This window comes from Scatophagus argus, chromosome 11 (genome assembly GCF_020382885.2).
Source record: "Scatophagus argus isolate fScaArg1 chromosome 11, fScaArg1.pri, whole genome shotgun sequence".
Taxonomy (NCBI): Eukaryota; Metazoa; Chordata; class Actinopteri; family Scatophagidae; genus Scatophagus; species Scatophagus argus.
The window spans coordinates 14,282,707-14,308,612 of NC_058503.1; the positions used below are offsets into that span (position 1 = coordinate 14,282,707).

The 25,906-nt window shown below is 41.3% G+C and overlaps 3 protein-coding genes across 3 annotated transcripts; 1 reads left to right on the plus strand and 2 right to left on the minus strand.

Annotated features, from left to right (window-relative positions):
- Positions 1-473: 473 nt before the first annotated feature.
- Positions 474-18,705, minus strand: si:dkeyp-118h9.7 (sacsin). The gene is made up of 8 exons (XM_046405218.1): positions 18,379-18,705; positions 17,713-17,847; positions 17,405-17,492; positions 15,485-15,596; positions 15,034-15,180; positions 13,489-14,920; positions 12,649-12,737; positions 474-12,533 (listed from the first exon to the last, which is right to left on the minus strand). Exons 2-8 carry the CDS (start codon positions 17,739-17,741, stop codon positions 1,549-1,551), a joined length of 12,882 nt encoding a protein of 4,293 aa, XP_046261174.1. The 5' UTR covers positions 17,742-17,847; positions 18,379-18,705; the 3' UTR covers positions 474-1,548.
- A 148-nt stretch (positions 18,706-18,853) lies between these two features.
- On the plus strand, positions 18,854-20,916 carry LOC124067668 (zinc finger protein 774). Its single transcript, XM_046405234.1, has 2 exons — positions 18,854-19,010; positions 19,328-20,916. The coding sequence occupies exon 2, from the start codon at positions 19,394-19,396 to the stop codon at positions 20,426-20,428; it is 1,035 nt and encodes a 344-aa protein (XP_046261190.1). The 5' UTR covers positions 18,854-19,010; positions 19,328-19,393; the 3' UTR covers positions 20,429-20,916.
- prmt2 (protein arginine methyltransferase 2) lies at positions 20,438-25,457 on the minus strand. Its single transcript, XM_046405230.1, has 9 exons — positions 25,202-25,457; positions 24,898-25,092; positions 23,924-24,085; positions 23,003-23,167; positions 22,661-22,836; positions 21,912-22,041; positions 21,676-21,812; positions 21,376-21,544; positions 20,438-21,241 (listed from the first exon to the last, which is right to left on the minus strand). The coding sequence occupies exons 1-9, from the start codon at positions 25,283-25,285 to the stop codon at positions 21,209-21,211; spliced, it is 1,251 nt and encodes a 416-aa protein (XP_046261186.1). The 5' UTR covers positions 25,286-25,457; the 3' UTR covers positions 20,438-21,208.
- Between the last annotated feature and the right edge of the window lie 449 nt (positions 25,458-25,906).

Below are 25,906 nucleotides of genomic sequence, written 5' to 3' on the forward strand. Positions count from 1 at the left end.
AACTTGTTGCCAGCTGAAAGCTAATCGCCCGTGCAGTAATCATCCAATAGGAGGCTCGTACCTATTTGCTTAGTTAACTCCAGGTGGCGACTTTTTTTTTTTTGGCCAGGCAGTGTATTTTGATAGTCATTATTTTTCGTGTAAAAACATTTTATAGTTATAGCTTTTCAATAGTGACGTTGGTTGTTTTTTTTTTTAAATTATTTTAATTTCTTTTTAATAATTTTAGGTTTGGCCTTGTTGTAATGCAAGTGTGACGTAATTCCTCACTCGTTTCAAAATTGTTACAACCCAAACAACCAATGGATTAATTAAGAAAATAATAAGCAGATTAATCCATGATTGAAATAGTCACTAGTTGCAGTCTGATAGAAAATATTGAAAAATTAGCTCCACCTCAACCAGTTACAACAGTAAGATCCTGCTTTTACATTATGAGTAAAACAATAAAAGAGTGTAACAGTCACAGGAGCCATTATCTGCATTGAGTGCTTTTATTACTTGAAGTTTATTTTGCTCATTACAGTCACATACTTTTATTTAAGTAACATTTTTAATGCCTTGTAGTACAGTATTTCATAGTTTCATATTAGTAGTTTCACTTAAGTATGGGATCTGAATATATCTTCCCTCATTGTATTTTACAATAAATTAAAAAAAAAAAACATTAAACCAAAACTGTAGTTTCATTCTTGATTGAATTTCATGATTTAAGATTTTTGTATTTTAGAAGATAAGTGCTAATAAAAAGTAACAAACATGACATGATGACAAAACTTAATTATTTTCTTCAAAACACTTAATTCTTTGACATCTGAATTTCTAGAACAAAGTTTTACAGTGATATTATTGATCATTAATAAAAAGTTAAAATTATAACAAAAAGTCATACAGTAAAAATACTCACCATCAGGGAGTAGTAATAAATGTTTACAACATTGCAAAAAACAAAACAACAAAAAAACAAACCCTTTGATATTTGCATTTTCAAAAATTCATACAGTGATTATACTCATCTTCTGTGAGTAGTTAAAAATGTTGACAACAGTATTATAAGAAATATAGAAATATATAAGAAATTATGTTTTTATTGTCATAAAAAAATAATAAAGTGGTTATGCTGTACTGCTCCTCAAAGAGAAGGTATACATGAAAATCAACATTGCCAGCATTGCAATGTTCAAAACAATATTTCATTTCCCAAACCAAGCTGTTCACTGATTATATTGTCCTGAGTGAGCAGTCACACGTCTAAAATGATGTACAAAATATTTTTCCTAACAACTTCATATAGTGATATAGAGACGATACCTCAGTAATAAAAAAATAAGCACGAAATAAAAAAATAAAGTAAGATTAAAACATGAAACAAACCTTTTCAGAGTATTCATAACATATATCATTCTTGTGTTTGTCCTGTTAAACAAATTATGGGGTTATTTTGCGTATAGTAATGATCCAACATCCCAATATGCCTAGCAGTATTTTTAACAAATCAAAAAATCTTAAACTGACTGCCAACATGACATGTCTGTTTGTCTTTAGTCCTTAATTCACATATGCCTCCACTTTACTGAGAAGCTCAGATGCCTTGTTCACTGCTAACATTTCATTCTCTGATTTGAACCGTCCATTTGGAATATGGGGAAATGGGTGGCAGTTGGGATACTGAGTTTTTTTGCCATCCACGCCCAATGACTTTAGATTTTCCACAATTTGAGGCAGGACCTTCAGTTGGGCATTGTAAAGGGAAACCTGTACAGCCATGGCTGAAATGGAGCTGTTGGTGGGATGCTGACCGTTTCTTTTATATGCTGCAGCTATGAGAGACTTTTCCACTGCTTGATGGACTTTGAACAGACACCACTCTGTATTCCCTCCACCAACATCTTTGTAAGCCGCATTGAGATCACAGCGAGCCTGTTTACACCAGCGCTGGGCCTCCTCTCTGTTTGGCCTTGGGACATTTTCATTATGGGTCCAAAAGTTATATGACTGGTGGCCTCTAGAGAATCTCTCACGACTAGTTCTGTGATGCCGGGCCTCCTGATTCCATTGCTGATAGAAGTCTCTGAAATTTGAGTTTCCCCTTGAACTGGATGAGCCTGCAGTTTTGTCGCTACCTTTACCTTTGCCTTTCATAAGTTCATCGATGCGATTCTGCAAGTATTTGAATGCCTCAGTGGCAAGAAGAGTGCATTCAGGATTTTTGTCAGGATGCCATCTCAGGTACAGTCGTTTGATGGCTTTATGCCTCTCCTCTTGGGGAAGAGTCCAGATCTCAGTCAAACATTTGTCAATTTCCCTTTTTGCTTCATCAATAGAGGTTGGTGTGGACCTTGAAGAAGAGGAAGTTGGAGTTGATCGCTGGGAAGAATGCGGCATAGGTCCTGCTAGTGGCTCCAGCGCCATGCAAGAAGCATCTGCAGATGTACGAGTCTCTGCTTCAGCTTCTGTTTTCTTTTGTCGTTTAAACTGGTACAGGTCAAGACAACTGACTTCAATGGGCTCATCTTGTCCAATTTCGATTTTGTATCGCCGTGCATATGGTCCAGAGTGCCCAGAAAGTTCTTCAACAATAACTGCATAAATGTACCTGTTGTTTGTGCAGTAACCAACATATTCCCCCTCTTCAAAGTTATTGAGGATGTTCATGTCTAAGGAATCAAGCCATCCTTCTGCAATTTCTGTTCCAGGGGCTGGTGGATTGAGGAGGAAGCTTTCAGCTTCAACACTATCACGGATTCCACCCTTGGCCAGAGCTTTCTTAACATCTTGCAGATTGTCACACATGAGAAGTTGTCCGAGGACAGTGAGATGAACTGATTCTAATCTTTTACCTAAAAGAACATTAATCTCCTTTGTCAATGTCATGTTAATGTCATTTAACACCTTAGGAGCCATGTCATTGTTGTGCTTCAAGTAAAAGATGCAACCTTGTTGTTCTCGTTTGACAAAGACATCTGTTTCAGTAGCAGTTTTGTGTAGTGGCTCCTTTTCCAGCCAAAGCATTGTTTCCAGGTTTTCACAGCAGATCATTTGAATACTGCCAAAAATCTTTGTGTACATGTCAGTAGCATCTTCTTGTGTTATTTCTCCCTGTGACTGAGCTCTGATAAGACAAATTAATCCATGTCTGAATGCTGCCGAGGACAGATGTTTGTAAAACCATCCTCTGAATTCACAATGAGTCTCGAGCTCACAAAGCTGCATGTGTGATTCCACTACTGTCTCCTCGGTAAACTGAGACAACATTTTAGGTTGAATTTTCTGAGGCAGCAATTTCAGCAGTTGATATTGCTTGTAGATGTCAGACCCCAAATGACATTCACTGAGTTTCTCAAGCAACAGAAACTTATTCCCCAACCCTTCCTCTAGCCTTCTGATCTCAAACACTGTGTCATTGTAGTGGAGTGTGCATGAGGGGTATAATTTACCATCTACTGCAGGGAGGTACAAAGTCTTTTTATCATCAAGGGTGGACTGTTTCTCTTCAGTTTTGATTAACTGAAAAAGCTCCCTGACAGCACGTTTCACAGTTTTCTGCTGGTTTGGGTTTAGTTGTGGTTTATCGTGGGAATCGGCATGAACTGCTGCCAGAACATTACAATACTGCTCTGCAGTAGGTTTGTCCTTTACACCGATTTGCTTGAAGAAGTCTGCAAACATGACATCTTTTGGAGAAATGTTGTACAAGTATGGTCTGAACTCACGGTCATGTGGGAGTGAAAGACACACATCATCACTCCTCGCAAGTTCTGTGTCTTTTTCAACCAACACAACAGGAAGACCAGTGAGTGGCTGACTGTCAAACTTGTTTGCTTGAAGGTAGGTATACGAGCTACGAAACACTTTGGCACGTGTTTCGATCAAAAGGATGGTTTCACAGGGTGAATAACAGATATTGCTGATATTGCTGGTTACACACTGAGGAGGTGGTTGTTCATGAGCTCCTGCATTTTTCATCATTTTCATGAGTTTTTGTGACTTATAAACTGGCAGATGTATAATTGGCATTGAGGACCAAATCAGTTCTTGATGTTTAGGGTCACTTTGGATCAAAGATCCTTTGATTTTAACAGGTGTTCTTTCTGTTGCAAATGGTTGGTGATAGTTGCACAAATCCTTTGAAATTTTCTCAGGAAAAATGAACTTGATGTCAGCTATTCTCTCCAGCAAATTTTCATCTTTGTCGTCACTTGCTATATGCAAGGCTGTTCTAAAAATGAATGATGATTTCTGTCTCAACTCTTCAAATGGGCAGTTGCGTTTTGTTTCTGATTCTAACTGCCATGCAAAATTTATTATGTCATCTTTTGAGACAACATGTTTCATTCCAAGGTCTCTGAGTAGCTCTTCTGCTCTTATTATTGTTTGTTCATTTCCTTCGCACAACTCAGTCCAAAATTTTTCAGGCACAAATCTCTCTTGGGGCACCATTTTCTTGTACAGATCCACACTCTTATCAAAGTAGAATGACGCTGTCTCCAATCTGCCTTGAGAACTGCGAATCAATTTCACCGTCTTTAGTGAGGAGATGATTTTGTCCTTATCCTGGTGATAACTGAAATGTAGTTGCGGCGACAATAATAGTTTGAGGCACTGAAGCAGCTGAGTCTCTGTGAGTGTATGAGCAATGGGCAGAATGAACTTCTTGAAATACTCCAAATCAGTCAGGATTCGTATGTTCAATAGTTCCAACAGCCTGTGGTTCTCTGGACTGTTTTTGAGTAAAATGCTGCTTTTGTCAGCCAGGGTGAACAATGCAAGGAATGTCACTGAATGTGTGCTGTCAAGAATAAATACCTCTTTGGGTCCATCAATCCTCACTCGTTTACCATAAATTGTTTCAAATAGAGGTAAGGATTTGAGCTTTCTCTGATACTCTTGTTTGTCTTTGGACTTGGATACTCCATCCTGCAAAAAACACTGGAGCTCTTTCATCTCATCAGCGGAAAGCTGGGAAAACTCTGAGAGGTCAATGTTGGAGACTTTGTCCAACACAGAGCTTTTATCATTCACATCCATAAGTTCATGGTGTAGATATAGATTTACATGTAGGCCCATAGGTGTATCAGAGAAGAACAGACTGTCAAGCTTCATAAAACCAAGTTTAAAGAGGATGCCTGATATGTCACTTTCTGAAGAGAACTTAATGACATTTGGCATGTCTTTCATTCTTTGCAGGAGATGCTTGTTGTTTAACCTGGGACACACAACAGGCAAAATACAGCACTCACTGAAGAGCTGCCTCACATCACCTAATGTCAGACTTGTTTCATCACCACTAGATGTGGTTGGTTTAATATAGCTTGTTAAAAACTTCCAAAGTAATTTCAACCACTTCAGCGTCGTCTCATTTGGAACATGAAGACCACTGTGTGAATCAACTTCACAGTTCTGAAGAAGACGCTGAATTGTAGGCTTCAGATATTTCGCTGCACAGGGAACTGTCAAAGGTTTGACAAAGTTCAAAATGTGTAGAACTTTAATGTGGTCTTTGTTTGTCTGATAATCTGCAAATTCACCCTGATAATCAAAAAACAGACTCTCATATCCTGATATTAGCTTGGGAGATTTGGAGTTAAACACTCTCAAAACTTTGTCTTTCGTGAGAAGAAGTGGAAGCCCATTGAGTAAACTGGAATTGTCCATGGTGGCCTTTTTGAAGCCTTTTTCAAACTCAGATAAGCAGAAACTTAAGAGCTTTGAACATCTTGTTTCATCTCTGATCAGAGTGGTAGTTATGGGCAGGGGTAAGTCCTTTTCTGTCTGGGTTGGGTCGCTGATCGGTTTTTCTCTCAGGAAAGCCTGGACAGTTGAAGGACTCACTTTTTTCATTTCAACACCAGCAGATTTGAAAGCATTCCAAACTTTTTTCATCTCAAAAGGAACCAATGTCATGCCAAGATCTTCCAAAATAGGATTAATCTCGTAACTCTCTGGTTGCATTAGGTAAGGTGCCTTTGTTGATTCAGTTTCTGTGACGTTACACAAGTCAAAAGAATACTCCTTAAATTCTCGGTTTGCAGCTACACGTGTTGAACTCCTCAACACTGGAATCACATTGAGGCCTCTTTCTTTGATTGATCTGTATACCTCATGTGTCATTTCATGCCAATCCTGACCAACATCTTTGGACACAGTTGGCCAAAAACGCAAGTATGAGTCACTCAAGCATGGCTCAATTTGTGCATAAGAGACTTTCTTGCCTGCAATATTACGGCTGATGTGATGAAGGAGATCTGCATACAATGGAGCAATGACATTCTGTTTCAAAAATTCATTCCAGTTAGATTTTAGACTTTGCCCATCTTCCTTCCAAAGGCTTCTCCTGGCAGAATCAACTTCGAAGTTTGCATTGACATGCACTGGCAGTCCAGTTTTCCCTGGCAAAGGAAGTGAACAAAAGGCTTCTCCTGTGAAATCCATACTGCTGGACGGTGCTGGAAATGGACTCACAGACAACTTCAAACTCACACGTGCTGCCACCGCAGCTTGGGGAAGTTTGTCTGATAGTCTCATTTCTCTTTCATCGCTCTTTTTGAATGAGCCAAACTGTTCTGCAGTGATCCATTTACTTTGTCTTTTATCTGAAGTTGAAATCACAGTTCCATAAATGACCTTGCGTGGTGCTGTCGGTTTTTCAGATTGTAGCGCATCAAGTTGAAGTTTCACAAAAGCATCTTTTCCTTCTCGGCTTGACTTTGATAGAGTTTTTTCGACCATAAAGATGGTTTCAAGTTTTTCCGAATGTTCATTGATTTCATGGACTTGTATTTTGCAGACGTTTTTCTGAAACAGAATTAGTCCTTCAGGATCTTCAGAGAGGGCAGAGCATAATTCTTTCATGTCACGGTCAGTGACTTCCTGTCGTGATATATTAGAGCTGTCTGCCATGGTACCCATCCTTAGAGGTAATCTGAACATGGTGCCCTCTTTAAGAGGAAATTTGTCAGGAAGAAAGGATTTGTAGACATCCATGTACGTGTTCTTGAAAGTGTCAGCTAGTTTATAGCCAATGCCAGCTGGTGCTTTGTCTGAATGACTTTCAATGTATTTTTTATTGGGATCTGAAATGCAGAGTAATTTATCTCCGGTAAGGATTGAGGGGCAGTCAGTGAGATGGTAAACAGAATTGAATCCAACTCCGTATTTTCCTGTCTTTCCTGGACTGGAGTGCTTTCCTCCTTCCCCCAGCTGTTGAATGCCAATCAAGTCAGCATCAGAAAACACTTTGTTGTTGAACACACACAGTGCTGGACCCTGCAGATGGTTCCATTCCTTCCCAAAAGTTTTTTTTTCACCATGCTGTCGTTTGTCCCAAACAAAGTGAATTTCTGTCGCCTCTGCATCATCAGCATTTTGGATGAGCTCTTTAAGGATATCCTTCTTTGATGGATAGGCTGAAATTATGTTTTTAATTCGAACAGTTAACTGTTCCTGCTGTTCAAACTGAAAAGCAAATGGTGAAATGTTCTCAACTATGTGGTTTTGCAGAGTGTAATGCCTGGTAGTTTTGATTCCAAAGTGGCAAGCCATAACACGTGGGATATTCTCATGGCATAATGTAATACCTGGAGCGACTGGCATCCATGCACTATCGTTGTAAAACAGCTCACTTGCAGGTTGTAAAATACCATGTTTATTTGGTATCAGGCAGTCATCCGTTGTTTTCTCGTTGGCCTCATATATCCCTGTCTTTAAAATTCTGAGGCAAATTGACAGATCACTTTTTGGCAAGGGTTTGTTGACATGTTTAGTGTGCAGTTCCTGGAGCACAGTTTGAAACTGGTGGATTGTAAAACATTTTTCAACACCTACGCTCTCCCAGAGCCTCTTGAAACTAGCGAAGGCAGGTGGAAGTGCATAGAGGTAGGGTTTCGCTTCAAATGTCTCATTTTCTGCTACACGCTTTACATTTACAAATGTGCTGCCTACCAAAACAAATGGGAATGATTTTGCCCTCTGTGAAATGAAAGTGGAATTCCCAGAATCAATGAGGCACTGATCCAGAAACTTATAACATTCACTTGCTATTTTGTGAAGCATGGATCTGTCAGTGGACTGAGATTGCTTGCAAGCTTCTTGCAGTTGTTGAAGCACTGTCTCAGGCTTTGGACTGTCCTGAACTCCCAAAATTTGTAGTACTGGATCACTGTTGTGCATTTTCAGATTGGTGCAATCCAGCACAGATTGTGTCATGTTAAGCAGCAGGGAACATTTGTCACTAAAAACATCAATGGGCCTTCTCAGTGTTACATTTTTTTCCATTTTTGTATCACCAGGGGAAAATGCTGGAAGAAATTTAGTTTTCCTCAGTGTTTCCCAGTGAACAGAATCTCTGTCATCCATGTGGTGCTTCATAAGTTCAAGAAGGCACTTCACATTCCTATATGCTTTCTTCTTGTCAGTTCTCCAGGTTTTTGAGATTGTGCCTGCTTTCTCTGTGATGTCTTCCAGTGAGAGATGATCATTTGCCATTCCAAGTTCCAACAAGCGCTGAATCCGTTTGGGGGAACCAAAGTCATTTTGGGTACCACCAAGCAAGCGTTGCTCTTCTGGTTCAAAAAGACAGGCCACTTTCCCAGATGGATTCACAAGTTTCTTGATATACTGGAGCTGTCCGTCTTTAGTAGGAATGCAAGGATAGCGATTAAGTAGGCTGTCAATTTCTTTCATGTTCAGGTCAAGGGCATGCAGCACAAGAGTATCTCTACTCTTAGGGTCCATGGTTCCAAGGTTTTTAAACACTACTTCTTGGTAAAAGTGCTCCCAGTTCCATGTTCTACTTTGTAAAACCTTTTCTTGGCCAGCCTGTTTTAAGCTATTTCTCAACCATAGTGGAAGAGGGATGACATGGATGGGTGTTTTCACATGTTTCTTACACACCTGTACTGCAAGTGTGCTGATGTCTTTATCCTCTTCAATGTTCTCATGAAGAAATATGGCACTGTTCATTGAGCACCAGTGCTCTCCATCACTAAAGAGCTCTGGACCAATGGAGTGATGGGCAATGTCTGAGTAAAACGCATCCACCAAAGGCTTGAAAGTTTCACTCACTTTCTTTCTGTCAGGCCAGTAGGTGTGATAATTGTATGTTTCCAGTTGCTTGTTTTCAGACATTTTCTTAAGTACCAAGAGTACAGACACATATGCTGTAACTACAGGATCCTGAAGAAGGGCTTTGTTCCAGTCATGTTTTACTCCACTCTCCCACAGACCTTTTCGGTTGCTTGTCACAGCAAATGTTCCATTTACATTGACTGGAAGACCTGTGTGAATGGAAAGAGGAAGGAAGCAAAATGCCTGTCCAGCAAAATCTGTTTGTAATGAGGCTAGTTTCTTAGTTTCTGGGTCATTTTGCAAAGGCACAGCAATCCCCCCAATGGGCAAAGAGAACTTGACTTGATTGTTTTCTTGAAGGGCCATTTTCATAGAATGACGTGTTCCAAAGCAGTTGTACAGAAGCCAGGACAGGGATTCAGTAACACCAGATTGTTGGCTTGTTGTTTGAACAATGTAGGCTGTGCAGCAGTCAATGACCTCTTTGCATTTTCCATCAAGTTTCATCAATGATTTTTCAGCTTGATGCTGCTTTGACACAGTGGTTTCATCAGGAATCCTCACTGTACTCACAATGCTTTTGGAGACAGTAAGGACAGTTGCTATTTCATCATCCCTTGGTGGAGTTGATACGTCTTTTGAGATACTTTGTAGAGATAATGTATTGATGTTCTTCAGAAACAGCAGGTGAGTTTGTGAATTTTCAGTAAAGTGCTGGAGAAAAGTGGTAATATCATGTTCGTGATATACCTTGCTGCTTATTTCTGATTTCAGAGCTTCTTCTTGAGTTCGGAAAGGTAGTTTTATGAGAGTGCCTGGATAGGGGTCAGGGGGACTTTTTTTTGTGAAGTTGCAATCAAAAATGCATTCATATGGTCCAAACTGGCCAGGAAAACACTGAAAAAGCTGCCGCTGAGAGAGATTCAGCTTGATGCCAGGATTTGTATTATGTTTGATGTGCTTCTTAAGGTGAGTTACATTTGGATCAAGTATGAGAAGGCTGTTGCCACTGAGGATGGAAGGAATGTCTGTCACATGATACACAGTATTGAATCCAAGTCCAAATTTTCCAATTTTCTCCACTTTGTTTTCCTTCGAGGCAGATCCAACTCTGACAATATTTTTCCAATCCTCAGCTGTGAACTGCTCATCATTAAATGCCCAAAGACAAGGTCCCTGGCAAAGGGACATGTCAGGGTCAATGAGGCTCTCAGGGGAGTCTTTGTGCACTCTGAAATCCACCAAAAATTTACAGGCTTCTGCACCGGCATCCTCTGCATTTTGTATGAGCTCTTTGAAGATGTCACTTTCCTCATCATACTCTTTAAGAATGTTCTTAATCCTTGTTGTTATCGGTTCAGATTGTCCACACTGTTCTATTCCTACCAACTCTGGATCAAGGATGTAGGTACTGAGAAATCTGATGTTCAACCATTCAGCTGTTGCTTTTGGGATTTCCTTATGTACAACATGAATTTCTTCTTTGCTGTACTGAAGGTCATTTATCCCACTTTTGCTTACATCACAGAAGACCGCTTTTGAGAGTGGTTTAAATGTGCACTGTCCACCCTCTGTGAGGACTGGCACGGGGATGTCGCTCTCAACTATCTTCTTTTCTCTTGACAACCAGTTGAGAATTTCAATTGAGACGTTCATCTCAGAGGAGCTCGCAAATGGCTGTTGCCTCTTTTCTATGGCCTGCTGGATAGAGTGAAGAATGCCAATAATTTCTTCATCTGAAAGTGACTCTCTCAGACCAAACTTGAGGAGTAACTTTTTGTATGGCAGAAATTCATGTGGCGCCTTCCCAATGAAAGAGCTCAGATCTAGATTACGTGGGTAGTGTAGAACCAGATCCTTTGGTGATACAAACTGGTTGTGGCTCCACAGCCAGCGTGTGTCCTTGTTCATCACTGTTGCAAATTCAGAGATGTGGTTTTGCATGTGTTCATAAATGCTACGCAACTGCCTTTTGAAATCTACATTGGTATCAGCATCAGGCATTTTCTTTGCTTTTGATGTCAAGGCTGACAAATTCTCCATCACTTTTTCAGGTGTTGGTGGCCTTTTGAGGCCAAGTGTGCAGGCAACTCTGTCACTGAACATTCCCACCAGAGGCATTACATGGCCAACAATGTCCTCATACATTGAATGTCTTATTTCATTCGGACAGAAAAAACAACTTTTCTGAGATTTGTCATTGCGGAATTTGGATTTAGCACATGGGACCCATTTTAGCATTTTGAGACTTTGAAGCTGGTCATGAGAAAACTTTGACAGTAGATCATTAGCATCCAACATTTTCAAGAGCACCTGAGCTCTTTTGACAGCCTTGGGTTTAGAGTCAACACCCAGTTTGTCAATCAGTGTGGCAGCATGCAACAAGTGTTCAGGTGACACATCTGCTTCTTTATTTAGCAATCCAAGATCTCTTAGACTTTCAAGCATCTGCGATGTTTGAGTGTATAAAGGTGGAGGGAAGAAATCTGACTCAAAAATGACTTTAAACATTTCAATTGTTGGATCAAAAAAGCTTGAGGTCTTTTTTAGCTCTCCATTAACTTCAATGAAGCTCAGGTCCTTACATTTGCGTTTCAAGGTCTGGTTTTGAGAGAAAAGGATAGTACCATGCTGTAAAATCCAAGTCATGATTTTCTCAGTGTCTTCTTTTCTGCAAGACCCCATCTCAATACACCCAATAAGGAGATTGGCTGCTTCAGCTGTGTCCAATAGTTTAACTTTGAGCAGCTGTAAAAGTCTGCGATCAGCCTCTGTTGCACACTGCACAACTGAATCAGGCATAGGGAGCTCTTTTGGGACTGTTAGACCAGAAATTAGAAGCACAGCCTGTTTTGATTGAGCTGAAACACGTGAGCCTTTCATGGTTTCAAACAGAGGCAACTTTGAGAGAATATCTTCCTCACTGGCTGAGAGAAAATCCAGATGAGAGAGATAATCTTTCAGCTCTTCCCGTTCTCTGTGAGAAGCAGTCTTGAGTTTTCTGATGACATCCTGAAAATCTAAATTCATCAAGACTTTCATGACACTCCTTGGAGATGGGCAAAGCACATAGGAGTCTAGGTCATCGTGCTTGAGCCACTCGTTTCCTCGCACCACTGTGCCACCGACTTTGTCCACCAACTGAGCTATTTGTTCTGGCAAGTTAATCTGCTTGCTTCTCTGGAAGATGAGGGTTGTGTTCTGCTGTAGTATTGCTAGTGATACAGGCTTACTGGCAGACAGGGGACTGACTGGTATTAATGGCATTCCGGTGAATTTACTTAACTCTTTGAAGTGAGTGTTGAGAAATTTCCAGAATTCTTGGAGCCAGTCTAAAGGTGGATGTTGACTGTTGCTGATGTCCCAGGTAACAAGCCCTGTCCTCGTCTGCTTCCAGTCCTGTGGCAAATACCTCCTCGTATACTCAGCCACCTGGTGTGCATCAATGTTAATGACCTTGAATAAATCTGAAAAAAGATATAATAGAAAAATAAATGCATAAATGTGGGAAGTGTGAAAACATGCAAATGTCAGGTGTATATAACATTTAAAACATTGTATATTATAAAATGACATTCCTACTTTGTCTGGCCAGTTCTTTAAGGTGGCTCCTGCAGGCTGGACTGAGATCGTTTGGGATGAAGAGGTGTTGACAGCACGGTAGCAAGACCCTGCACAAAGGAAAAGTTTGTTCATTGTGCATGTAACAAAAACAAGAATATTTGCATGTAAGTTTAGCTTACACTGAGAGTTAAGACAGTATAATTACTTTAAATTACAGTAATAATTAAGAGTAAATTCAAAGTACAACGTTCCTGGAGAGTATGGAAAAAATCTGAGCCACATCTATGGTGTTTTCTAAGGTTTGAAACAAATTATACGGTTCCTGATTGACTGAGAGAGCATTTGGCAAATGCCTGGGCTGTGCGATGTTATCTTACCATAGCACCATAGTTAAAGATGCACTATTCAATATTTTTGCATGGACTACTGATTAAAAATTAAAATAGAGCTAGAGGAAGAGTGACTACTGAATTCAAAAGGTGGGCCCAAACACAACTCCAAATGAATGCTAACGTTGTTCTGTTGGATCTGAAAATAGGAAGCTATTTGCTAACATATTTACCATAACAGCTTTATGGTGTGACCCTGTCAGTATTGTGTTTAGAATCTGTTTCACTGCCCCCAAGTGGCCGCAATCCATCAATTCAAGGTGATCACTGAGTTCAAAATAAAACTAGTAGTAATAGTGATGGTAATGGTGGTTGTTTTGCTTGTATAAAGTCAAGTGTTAAACAACTAAAACCAGAGAGAATCACGAATGTTGTTTTTAGAACCATACGCCCTTTCCATTTATTTTCAGTTGTAGACACACCATTAGCAGTAATATAAATTAAGTAAAGTCCAAAACTAAAATATTACCTTGGAAAATCAATGCTGTCAATCAGTGCAGTGTCCTGCTCTTTGTTTGTGAAAGATCTGAAGGAGCCATCGTTGAGTGGTAGCAGTTCAAGACCCTTAAGTTCTCTGTATTTTCCATCACTCAAGATGAACTCCAAGAGACAGAGTTTGTCGTCTTTAGAGGTGATGTGCATGTTACTCCTGTGGAGAACGTCCCTCATGAAAGTTGGAGTCACATATTTTAGGGTGTTCAGGTCTGGATAGGCCTCATTTATAGCACTTGCAACAGTACTTGGTAAAGTGACAAGATTTTCTCCACAAGAAACCAAAGTCCTTCTAATGGCGGCCAATATATCAGGGCTTGTTGGACCATTACAGGGGAACACAGCTTCTGATGGGGTGATAAACTTTCTTTCATCTTTGGCAAGTGAGAGGACAGCCACATTCTTTCTGAATAAATGTTGAAGAACATCCACAGCAACAGCATACCATCTGTCTTTGCGCTTTACCTGGTCGATGTCTGGCCACAGATCATACACGGAAGACACAGGCAAAATAGTTTCTTGGGCGAATTTGATCGCGTCTTGAACAATCATGAGGTATGCTTGTGGGAGCACTTCCTTCATCAACAATTCATTCCAGACTGCATGCTCGTCATGTTTCTGGTCTTCCTCTTGCCACTTGATGTGTCTTCTGTTGTCTGTGAGGCCAAAGCACGCGTTGACATAAACTGGGAGTCCTGTTCTGTTGGATTCATTGTTTGGGAGGGGGAGAAAGCAGCTCAGTCTACTTTTACTACAGTCTCTCTTCTCACCACAAGGGAATGCCAAGTCAACTTGAGGGAAAAAGCTCAGCTTTTTTGCGAGCAAATCAAGATTTTCTACATTGCCTTCTTTCATTGTACATGTTGTCACAAGCCACTTTGTTTCTTGGGGATCTTCTGAGTTGAGGCTTATCAATTTGAACCTTGTTGAACCCTCAATGACTGACTCGACTTCTGACTGAAAAACAGCATCTGTGTGGACTGATGATTTCACTTCAAGTCTGGTGTTAACAGTGCCGTGTACACTGATATGTATCAAGGAGACGGAGTTCACATTTTTCAGGAACAGTAGGCTTAAGTCTGCATCTGCAATGAAACTATCAAAGAGATCAACCACCTTATCAGAGTTATACAGATTGTCTGAAATTTCTGTTGCCTTGTTGCGCAAGGGGAATCTGAAAATTGTCCCATCAAAGCACTGGTCCTCCGTGACGACTTTCGACCATTCTTGTCCGCTTACAAGCGAAACTATATCTCGAAAGGGTTGGAACTGATCACGCATAGTCATCAGAGCTTCTTGGTGTTCTGGATCATCCAAACACCACAGAAAACCTCCCTCTCTTTCACCAAATATTTTTTCTTGGGGGTCCATGAAACCAAGGTGCCCTGAACTGAATATACATGGCACATCTGAGAATAAAGGGAAACAGATGTTGTCTGATTAGTTTACTTTCCGTGTTCTTGTAAAACTGGAATCCTTGGTGAGAATATTGCGTACGTGTGGTAAATGTGCATAGTTTTACCTGTTATGTGGTAAACAGAGTTGAAGCCAATTCCAAACCGCCCAACCTTGTTTGGGTCATTGCGCTTGACACTCCTCCCGGCCATCTGAATTCCTTCCCAGTCGTCATCCGTGAATGCTGCATTGTTGTAGGCATAGAGAGCAGGACCTTTGCAAAAACAAAGAAATGAGTATCAAAGAGTTTGGGTGATCATAAGAACCAAGTTTGTACTGGGTTGCCAAAAAGCATCAAATTATACCAAGATAAGAAAATAAGAATGTTATAGAAATGAGAAAAAACACTGCATGTGTCTTCTTATCTAATCACACTGGACTATAGCAGAAAAGCCAGAATATGTGTATATGTACATAAATATATTTAAATAAATAAATATTTATTTATGTGGTTAAATAGAATATTACTGGTGTTTATAACCATTTTATGAGTGCCATTCTCTGAATATACTATATACCTTGGTATTCTCCCAGTTCACCAGTCCAAAGGCTCTTAGTCCCATAGCTTCTCTCATCATGGATGAAAACCACTTCTGTGGCTTGGGCATCATCTGCATTTTGAATAAGCTCCTGTTGACAAACAAAAACCACAATGATTAACAGAGTGTAGCACACCAGAGTTAACACTGAAGGACTCCCATATTCCACTGCATAGTTTTCACTGTTCCAAGCTCAAAAACTGGGCTATTCAGATTAGTATGGTCAAAGCACCTATGCACCCTTTGTCCTCAGGTGTTTTTACTCATGCTGCCAAATGAAACGTTCTCTCAGGACTGTGTGGGTATGTACAAACCGAACTTGACTGACATTTTTATCACCTTCCTGGTAGTTCTGTTGCACCTGTTCTACCTGTTCCTTTCATTCTTAGTAGTACATTAAGTTTTGTGTCATTATACAATTTCTAGCACATCTCCAGCCAGTTTATCTCAGACACTTAGCCATCTACCGTGGTAAGTAAAAGCAACTGGCACATCTAAATGAAACACATCCATAATTATCGTGATTAGTCTTCCCCATGTATGACAAGTAAAATGTCCACATGTGAGAAAGGTCAATTCGAAACTGATTTATGGAAAATGATAGACAGTCAATATACAGGGAGTTACCAGTTTATTCAGACAGACATTAGGCCACAAAGCTGATATCAACATTTAAAAAGAGCATATGTAGTAACAAGGTTTTGACCATGAATTAAAATGCAAAAAGGGGTTTTAGAGGGGGGTCACAAATAAAGTGCTGTCACACGATTTGCAATTAAATCAAAATGAACAGATGATATATATGAATAAACAACTGTCACATTCCTCAGTGTGACATCAGATATGTTGTTGTTGAGTAGCTAGGAAGTCTAAACAGGCAAAACATTAAAAGTCCAACACTAAGGACTAATTCACAAATCTGTCAGCCGAATTCTATTTCTACTGTAACGGATGCAACCAATACAGCAACAAGCAGACACAGTCATCATTTATTTGTTGTTATTGTTTAACAGGGACATTTCTGTTTGTCTGGTGTTTTTCCACTGTTCCTCCCTTCCTGCTTTTTTTCCCTTTATGTTTTGAGGATGTGCATTTTTGATTTTCTGTGAGGCTGAACTGAACCATCTTCTCCGCTCCACCTTTGTTCCTGCTACTTCTGTGGTAATGTTATCGGCTCAGCACTTGGAGGCTTATTGGATTCTGTTTCATGACTGCTTGTGGCTCTAATCTCTCTTATTTTTCCTTCAGTTCAGGTTCACTTACTGCTGTCAGTAAAGTGGCCCAGTCTAGCTCTGATTGCTTCCTGTTTTGAGTTTGGTGTATTGGTGTATTCCAGTTTGTTTGCTGTTTGGCGTTCCTGCTGAGACAACATGCCCTCAACTGCCACCCTGCACTACTTTGATTTGGAGAACTTTATTTGGGACATTTGTTAGTAATCCTCCTGTACTTTGTGAAAAGACTTTAATAAAGATTTTTTTAACCGTGTAATTTTGAACCTTTTCTCTTCCTCGAGTGATCTGCCTTTTGGGGATATTGCATTCTTAACATTCATTGCACCAAGATGTTGCCCAAAGTTGATTAGCTTATCTGTGGTCCTTTGGTGGGGGCTATTCCAGCACTTACACAAAACTATTGTGATAAATGAGTTCAGTGAATGTGACACTTCTTGTTGACAAAGACAAAAAGAAAGTACAATATGAACATGTTTTTTTCATAAAGTATGTAAATCAATTATAAAACCACCTGTCTCGGGATAAAAACATGTTAAAATAACAAACAACAACAAAAACAAAACAAATTCAGAAAAATTCAGCCATATATGAGATGGAAGGTTGATTACTAAATTCTTTATCAATTAGGAAAATATGAGTGTTATACTTGACAGAGCATTGTACCAACCTTCAATATTTGTCCACCATCTGGATATCGACGCAGAATATCTTTCAGGTAATCAATGAAGGGCGGCGCTGTTGCCCCGAAGGACTTTCTAAATAAAGCAGGAGAAAGTAGAGTTAAAAATTAAATTAACACAGGCTGAGTCCTGTGAGCCTGGGACTGGAGTCAAGTTCACAGATCTGACATATAAATGCCAGAGAGTATAATATGCCCTAAAATATGATTTCAAACCGCAAAGTTTTAAGTGCTTTGGTTCTGCCTCTTCTTCACTGGTCATCATGTGAGTAAAAACAGACAGATGTACAACTCACCGGGTCTTCTTGTTTGTCCTTTGACTCATCCTCCCTCGTGGATGGTGTAAGAGTGTCAACAGGGTTGTGGCAACCGCATTGCACAACAATCTTCCCTTTTTATCCACATCAGACTGAAGAAATCAGCTGTACGCCCTGAGCACATTTAACAGGAAGCTTTGACCATCTAACACATTATGAATACATTAATGCAGCTGAGTATTATTATTTTTAATTCTCTTCAAAGCTAACATTAATTAAAAGACTGTTTTAGACTTACAACTTGTAAGGCTAAAAAAAAGGAGATCTAGAACATATTGCTTGTCTAACAAACTACTCTTAAACTGTCAACAGCATTAAATCAGTGTAGCTAATTTTCATTGAACACTGAGGCTTGTTCACAAGTAGTTCAGGGTCAAGTGAATAAATATGGGCCCGAGTAAATATGCATAAATAAATAAGAATAAACACATAAAAGAATTAATGCAGAAATGCAAAATAAAGTACTAAAGGTGATGCAAAAAGAACATTTCAAAAATTAAAACAGGATTAATGAAATTCATTTTTATCCATTTTTGCACGTATTTTCCGCCATAATGTCTGATGCATACTTAACGCAGCCTAACTGCTGTATTCATTTACTCAGCTGATAATAATAATAATAAGATAGGAACGAGATCACATTACCTCAGTCATGTTTGTCAAAGAGTCGCATCAGCTCTGGACTTGCCAAGTTTGCCACCCAAAAAGCGCACTTCCGACCGGCGCTGCACTTTATAACACCGCTAGCGCCCAACCCCAACAATCACACGTCGATTACGGTTGCATTTTAACTTTCGTTTCCAACTCAAGTGCATTTTCATATGAAACGAAACGTACAGGAAGCAACATGAAATGCAGTCCTGTGAGAAATGAGATCCTTGTTTTTTTCCTGTGAAACGAAACTCTTCGGAGTTAGGAAGACTCTGAAGGAAAATGCCCTGCAGGTCTTATCACAGGGCTGGCGTTTATGTGCACATATGACTATAATGTAGGATTATGTCAAGGATGCTTTCATGAACTTTTCTCATCGGCCTTATGCTTCTGCGGAGCCTCCAGTTGTTGTCTCATATAGATTATTCCGCCACTCGCTAGATGCTGCTGCAGCGCAATTTAATCAGAAAAACCAGCAGCTTCTAGCAGTCAAAGCAGGCAGCAGTCCGACATGCGACCTAAAAATCATTTTCCGCCGTCATTTGGCTGTTACTGTGATGTTTAAGCGCGCCTGCGAGCTACTTCCTTTCAACACATGCACGGTTTCTAAGCAGGGGGTGAACGCGGTATGTAAAATCTCCAGTTTGTGTTATTATTCGCATCCGCGCATGACCTCTTCATTGTTTAGCGCGCAGCGGGGCCTACTGAACAACACAGCTGACTGTTCGCTAAGCTAGTGCGTTTCTGGGTTGTTTTTATCCACATTTGAGTGTCGCGTTATGGTCGGTCTCTTTGGCCGGTTGACGACCGCACGTAATCTGATGAGCTGATGTCATGGTCGTGCAGTAACCCAGAGTAACAGTAACATGGATGCGTTTTGTGTATGGCGGTTTTAGTCTCTGCTGTTAGGCGTAACAGACATGATGTGCTTATCGCTTTTCAGATGTGTCAAAGATTGAACCCGCCTCTCCACCTCCTCCTCCTCCTCCTCCTCCTGCGGTGGTAGACAATGCTGGATAAAACCAGTGACAAAGGCCAACACACTGGCCGCTGCTCAGACTGTGGCTGCACTTTCAGTCGAGCACAGCCTGACTCCGACCCTGATTCAGCCGGCATATCGTCCTCTCCTCAACAGCAGCATGCGAACAAAGCAGGCACTCCATCCAAATGTCCATCCTGCCAGGCGGGCAGCGTCCTCCCTAATGGTCGGCGTCCACACAGGCGCATCCGCCTGGACCCTCACAGCTGCAGCCTTTGCACCAAAACCTTCATCTCCTCTGCCCACCTCACGCTTCACCTCGCCTCTCACAACAAGGAGAGGAAATTCAGATGCAGCACCTGTGGCAAGTACTTCCATCAGTCGTCCCACCTGATGGCACACAAGATAATCCACAGCGGAGACAGGCCCTTTAAATGCCCAGAGTGCGGCAAGACCTTCGGCCGGGCCTCCCATTTGAAGACCCACCGTCGGCTCCACACAGGCGAGAAGCCCTTCAAGTGCACCTACTGCGACAAGTCGTTCACGCAGAAGGCCGGCCTCCTGGCACATGTTCGGCTACACACTGGGGAGCGCCCGTACAAGTGTGAGCGGTGTGGCGAGGGGTTTCGCTCTTTGCCTCTTCTGCTCTCTCACAAGGCTGCAGAGGCGTCTGGCCAGACCAAACCAGTGTCAGCACCAGCACTCAGTCAGGCCCAGAAGACACAAAGCAGCCCCGAGGATCTCAAGTGTGGCGTCTGCTGCCGCACATTTGTACGATCGTCATACATCAGGCTGCACATACGCCTCAACAAAGGACAGCGGCCTTATCACTGCAAAGTGTGCAACAAGACCTTTGTCAAGCTGGATACGTTCGTGAGCCACTGTGATAAACACCTGAGCCAGAAAAGGGGTAGCGTCAAGGAGGATAAAGACGAGGTGGTCAAGCCTCCCCTGTTTGTCCCACTGTCCAGACCTCCTTCTCCCGAGTCCTTACTCACTCAGCCTTTATCCTCAGAGGTCAACACACGCTCCAGAGCAAAAGCGAAGAGTAAAACAGAGCCATGAACAAGAAAATTGCATCCAAACCAAATATGGTCTTTAATTAAGAAATGTGTCACTGCAGTTCTGGCACAGTGCATGATAACAAACACAAATGTCAAATCCAAACTTTCAAATCCAACAGAACAGATGAAAGTTATATGTTTACAAATTACAGAGAAAGGGAAAAAGAACAAATTGTAGCTGAACAGCTCCCAAAATGTTGTTTTTTTGTGGTTTATATAAACATGTTATTTAATTTTATTGTGAATGATGAATTATCTTTGTAGGTACTACAGTGTGGTTTTTGAGGCACATTTTAGCTAACAAGATGATTGAACATTTGTAGCTAACATTTCAGTGGCGTTCAGTAGAGTTAAATCTGTTTTCTAAAATCCAATCAAGTGTGTTGGCATGTGTAGCACTTGTACCAAGTACAATGTAAATGAGGTGCCGGTTGTAAAACAATATGAACATAGAACCAAAATAAAAGCATAATGTGGTGGAGTGAACCATTTCTTTTGTTGTGTCTTCAGACCACAAATGTCTCTTAAAAACTATTTGTCGTCTCGGTCATCAACACAACACCTTCTCAGCCTCTTTTTCCGCCTAATCCAATAAACATTCAAGTCAAGAACGTGTGTTGTATCACCAGGGCCTGTGGTTATCAGGCATAACACTCGGTCCGCATGTCCCGCCAGATGACTCTCCTCTGACCTTCATGTTCTCTGTGATACCTCGCTGACCCGATACAGACGAGGCATTAGACTGTTTTCTGTGGATCTCCAGCCGCTGACGGACGATCTGTCACCGCCACATGGGGAAACTCTTGGTCCCCGCCTATGGACAGAGTAAGTGAACAACAATAAGGACCCTGTTCACGGTTAAACAAGTTAGGACTCTTGGGGAGGGCTAATGTATGTACAATGTTATGAAAGAAGATCAAACAGTGTAAAGTATAAAATGAAGTTTGCCTGGCAGTTGTCCTCCGTGCTGCCGTTAATGTTCCAGTGCAGGGTAACGGTCATGTGTCGTCTCCAGACGGGGTTCCTGCGCAGGACAATTGCTCCGCTGATGGAGTCTCCAGCACACACGCTGACTGGCTTGTCCAGCATGAACAGAGTCTGCTTCCAGTGTGTCGGCCTGTAACACACAGAGGCACTCAGACATGAAGTATTTGTTTAGCGGCAGATACAAAATGCCATAAGGGATCAGGAACACTAAGAACCAGTGAATAATCTGTCCCTCAAACTGTACAACAGAGAGTGTTTTACTCAGAGGCAGGTCCGGTGTTCAGTTCCACTGGTGCGCCCCCTGTCTCCAAGCTCTCGAAATGAACAGTGAACCAGGAGGTGAATCCATGGAAAACGCCGGACTTTTCCACACAAAAATGAAACTGACCCTTCATTTCCTGAGAAATGAAACAGAACAGTTTTTTTTTAAGTTACAAAAGCCCAACTTGTATGGGATGGACCCTTTATGAATTAAAACAAACACACACACAGAGTACCTCCAGGTCATGGACCTGCAGACTGTACATGTCCAGGCACAGGACATCACAGGGGGCAGTGAGGCAGTCATCGGGCTCGACGAGGTGGCTGAACTTTGGCTTAGTGAAGAACTCCTGTTGTGCTAAAGGCCTGCAGGGATGAAACATTAAACACCACAATGAAACTGAGTTGCTACAACTAATGAAACGAAACTAAGAAAGAGTATACAATGTAAACAGTTACGGGTTTCTGTGAGAGCTTTACTAATTAAATGCATTCAACTGCGTGGATATGACTGAGTAGATAAGTAATTTGTGTCCAAATGGATAAAATAATCCCAAGACTTGAGTAGTGACAGTAACAACTAGCAGTATAAGTAGGTCAGATTTAATTCTTTCAGGGCAACATAATGCAACAGGCACAGGTTAGCTGATGCCTGATCAGTCACGCTGGATCTGTTTTGGAAACACAGTTACCAATGTGCATGAAGATGGATGCATATTAAAAACAAAGAAGTGAGTTAGTTAGTTATGTGTTTGATATGCAGTATTGTGGCATGAAAAGTCATCACACACAATGTTGCAGTAAAGTACTTGTAAAGTACTGGCTGCTGTACCAGTGGCTACTACTCTGTCATACAAACAGCATGCAAAAACAGCATCACTGCCCGGAAGCGACATGACAGCATCTTTAAAATCTTCACTGGAAATTACATGCGATATTGTGTACACAGAAATCCAAGTGTGAACAGCTGATCAATAGCCCTTACTGAAGAGGAGTGAAGTCCAGACCGTAGGGCCGCTCCCAGAAGGCCATTGTCTCTGCGTAATAGCTGTCGGCCTGACACGGCACCAGGGTGAGGGCGGCAGATGAGGGCCACATCACGCCGCCTTCCCTGAGCCAGCGGTCCCTGGCCAACAAGACTGATTCCACCATGAACTCAAACTAGACCAGAAGAAGAAAGACAGACACACGATGTGGTATACATAAACCCGAGTGTGGAAAAGCATGTTGGAATATGAAATATCTTATCAAGCATAAACACAGAAAACAAAATCTTCACACAATAACTTATATTATTAACAACAGTATTGGGCAGTGTCATTATTACCAGCAGGCAGTTACCCATCCATTCGGACACCAGGACGTCCACCTGCTCAGGTAGCTCGATCTCCTCAGCTCGTTCCTGGAGCACCGTGACCACCTCCTCACAGCCGTTCTGCTTCACCAGCTGTCTGGTGTACTCCGCCATGGGGCTCGCCTCCACAGCATACACCTGTATTACCACAGGTAAAATTATACACTGTATATAACATGCTGTTTATAACATGCAAGAACACTTCCTGTCCAGCAGATGGGAGTATAAGTACACTAATATTCCATATATGGTAAACCTATGAGTGAATTGGGTACTTTGTATGGTATGCAGAGATTCTTTTCTTCTGAATTACTTTTACTTCTTTTTCTGGATTTTCAGGCTATTTTTATGGGAATTTTGTAGTCAGAGCTTTGAACAATAACGGTAACATTTAGGAGTAAAAATTCAGGTATTCACACCTTCACGACTTTCATGACATGTCTTGACTTGATGATTATCAGACTTCTGTACCCAGCGCCTCGTCCCTATTTTGAAGCTGGCTTCTCCAGGTTACATTATGGAAAAGCATTGCTGGCGATGTAGGCGCCAGATCTCGACAAGGACGGAGACATTGTGGAATAAAACCCTGACAGAACTGTCAGTCCACGCTTACAATAAAACTCACTACAACGAACACATTTATGCGTGTGAACGCGTGTATGCGTGTGAAAGATGCAGGCATAGAAAAATTGAATTAATTGAATTAAATTTAATATATGTCTCAAAGTCAGTGAATAAATTTCAATAAGCTGACAACTGACTGATAGGTAGCTTCATTTCTCTTCATGAATGAAAATCCCTCAAACAGACTGTGATGACCAGCAAGCTTTCTGTTTGTGTTAAAGGGCCTCACTCTTTAAGCAACTTCCCCACCAGCCATGTCATTGACATTACCACTGAGGGTTGTGCCAGCTGTGCACAGAACAGGCTGATGATACCGGTCCCACAGCCGAGATCCATCACCACCTTATTCCTCAGAGAAGCGCTGTTGCTGAGAATAACATGGCGGTACGCCTCAGTGCGGCTCTTATCGGACAGCATCTCCAAGTGAAGCTTCTGTATGAGAACATTCAGAGTGGTGTTGTTAAGATCATTCCCAGAGCAGTTTTGCATGTTCTTTCAGAAATACCCAAAGTGTTATATATTTAAATACAGATGACATCGTAAAATAAATTTTACAAATTAATACAAAATAAAAGTGAAATTATGAAATAATGCAACAATCGTTTTTACGGCACAAGATTCCTTTAAAGCAAACCAGCAGTCAACCACATAACTATGTCTGCGTCTGGTTTGCCTTGATTGACAGAAAAAGACTGTGTGATGAAAAGCAGCATTACTCAATTCAATAACAGACCAGCAACAGACCAAACTTCCTACATGCCAAAGCAGCTGTTGTTTTCAACTGATTTCTAAAACAGGATGTCACAAGGAAGAGACTTGAAAACCCGGCTGAGGGGACATCTGTCACATTGCCTTGGTGACATCTAATAGGCATCCAATTAACGATTTCCTCCTGTTTGTTTTGATGTGTCTGTCTGGGTGCAAAGGTTTGAAGTCTGTAGCCGAACAGCAGCATTTTACACTTAATTAACTTGTGTATTCTCGGTTACATGCATTTCTGCAGGCTCTCTTGAACTGTCCTTAAACACAGCGCCTTATAGCAACTGCATTACACAGGAAGAATAGCATAACTTAAAAGTTAAAAGATGTCCATTGTGATGGACAACAACCTGCATGTTGACGTTTATGGCTACCATCCTGACATGCTCTTCCTGTCTCGAGGGCTGGAGGTTTAATGTTGCGTTTTAAACTATAAGCATGTGCAACTGATTTGTAAAACCGTATGATCTTTTAAAGTGTCTAACCAGTGTCCCATAGCTGCCAAAGTATTCCTCATCTTGCCATGGGTCCTCCACAGAGGCGTCGTCTTCATCCTCAGCACCATCCTGGCGCAGGTAGCCGGCAGGGACATAACCTATGTCCCCATCCAGCTCTGCCCACCACCACTCTGATGAAGGCTTGGCATGCACGAACACCCTGTCCCCGCGGCTGAAGCTAAGCTGCGGGACAAAACCAGCACCGTTAGGACCGTTAGAGCCAGCAACCGCAAACTGTCCGGCGAAAAGTGTGAAGTCATTACGCTGAGAGACGTCTGTGTGGGTCTCTAACCTGGTCGCTGTCCCCTGCGGTGAAGTCAGACAGGGCAACAAACTCTTCAGGAGATGCATCGTCCTCATCCCTGTCCTTCTGCATGTCTGACGGCGGTTGTTTCCGCGACTGTTTAGTTAGGAAAGTTTCGCTTTTTCACGAGATTCCGCAGTGACTCTTTGAGTAACTTTAAGAAGCTGAAGAAGAGATGAGCGGGAGAAACATAACAACACGTAAACTGGGATAGATATCACCAACACTTCCTGTTCTGACGTCAGATTGAGTTCACGTGCTATCGGAAATATCATATTTTAGTGGCTCTTAAAGTAACTGTTCAAGTTTTTGTAAACGTTTGAAAACGAATAACTAAGGATTAAATATTTATACCCATAGTTTGTGATTATAACCCTTAAAATTCACCATAATTTTAATTTGGTTTACATTGTAATACCAGACGCGTGCACATCACGTGACCCTCATCATTTTGTCACCATAGCCAATTTTGTTTGAAAGGTATCTTCTGTCTTACAACAGCCTCTTATGCAACTTATTTCAATGTATGGAGGGTACAAATGTGACAAATCAGAAAATGGAAAAGTGAGGATTTCAGAGAAGCATCTAAAAGGAAGTATCGTGCTGAGGGACGGAGGATTGGAAAGTTCTGCTCTTTTTCTTCATAGTTAAAGTGGCACAAGTTATTCAAATACAGAAATTTACATTAGCTAT

What these genes read in the sequence shown, in the direction of transcription:
- si:dkeyp-118h9.7 (XM_046405218.1), bottom strand. Translation starts at nt 17,741, where the DNA reads ATGAGTCAAAGGACAAACAAGAAGACCCG. An exon ending in AGGACAAACAAGAAGACCCG is followed by an intron (nt 17,493 to 17,712) that starts GTGAGTTGTACA and finishes TGCTTTATTTAG; the next exon opens with AAAGTCCTTCGGGGCAACAG. An exon ending in TAAAGAACTGGCCAGACAAA is followed by an intron (nt 12,534 to 12,648) that starts GTAGGAATGTCA and finishes ATCTTTTTTCAG; the next exon opens with ATTTATTCAAGGTCATTAAC.
- LOC124067668 (XM_046405234.1), top strand. Translation starts at nt 19,394, where the DNA reads ATGCTGGATAAAACCAGTGACAAAGGCCAACACACTGGCCGCTGCTCA.
- prmt2 (XM_046405230.1), bottom strand. Translation starts at nt 25,285, where the DNA reads ATGCAGAAGGACAGGGATGAGGACGATGCATCTCCTGAAGAGTTTGTT. An exon ending in CTGGACTTCACTCCTCTTCA is followed by an intron (nt 22,042 to 22,660) that starts GTAAGGGCTATT and finishes TCATCCCTGCAG; the next exon opens with GCCTTTAGCACAACAGGAGT. An exon ending in GCACGGAGGACAACTGCCAG is followed by an intron (nt 21,242 to 21,375) that starts GCAAACTTCATT and finishes CTCTGTCCATAG; the next exon opens with GCGGGGACCAAGAGTTTCCC.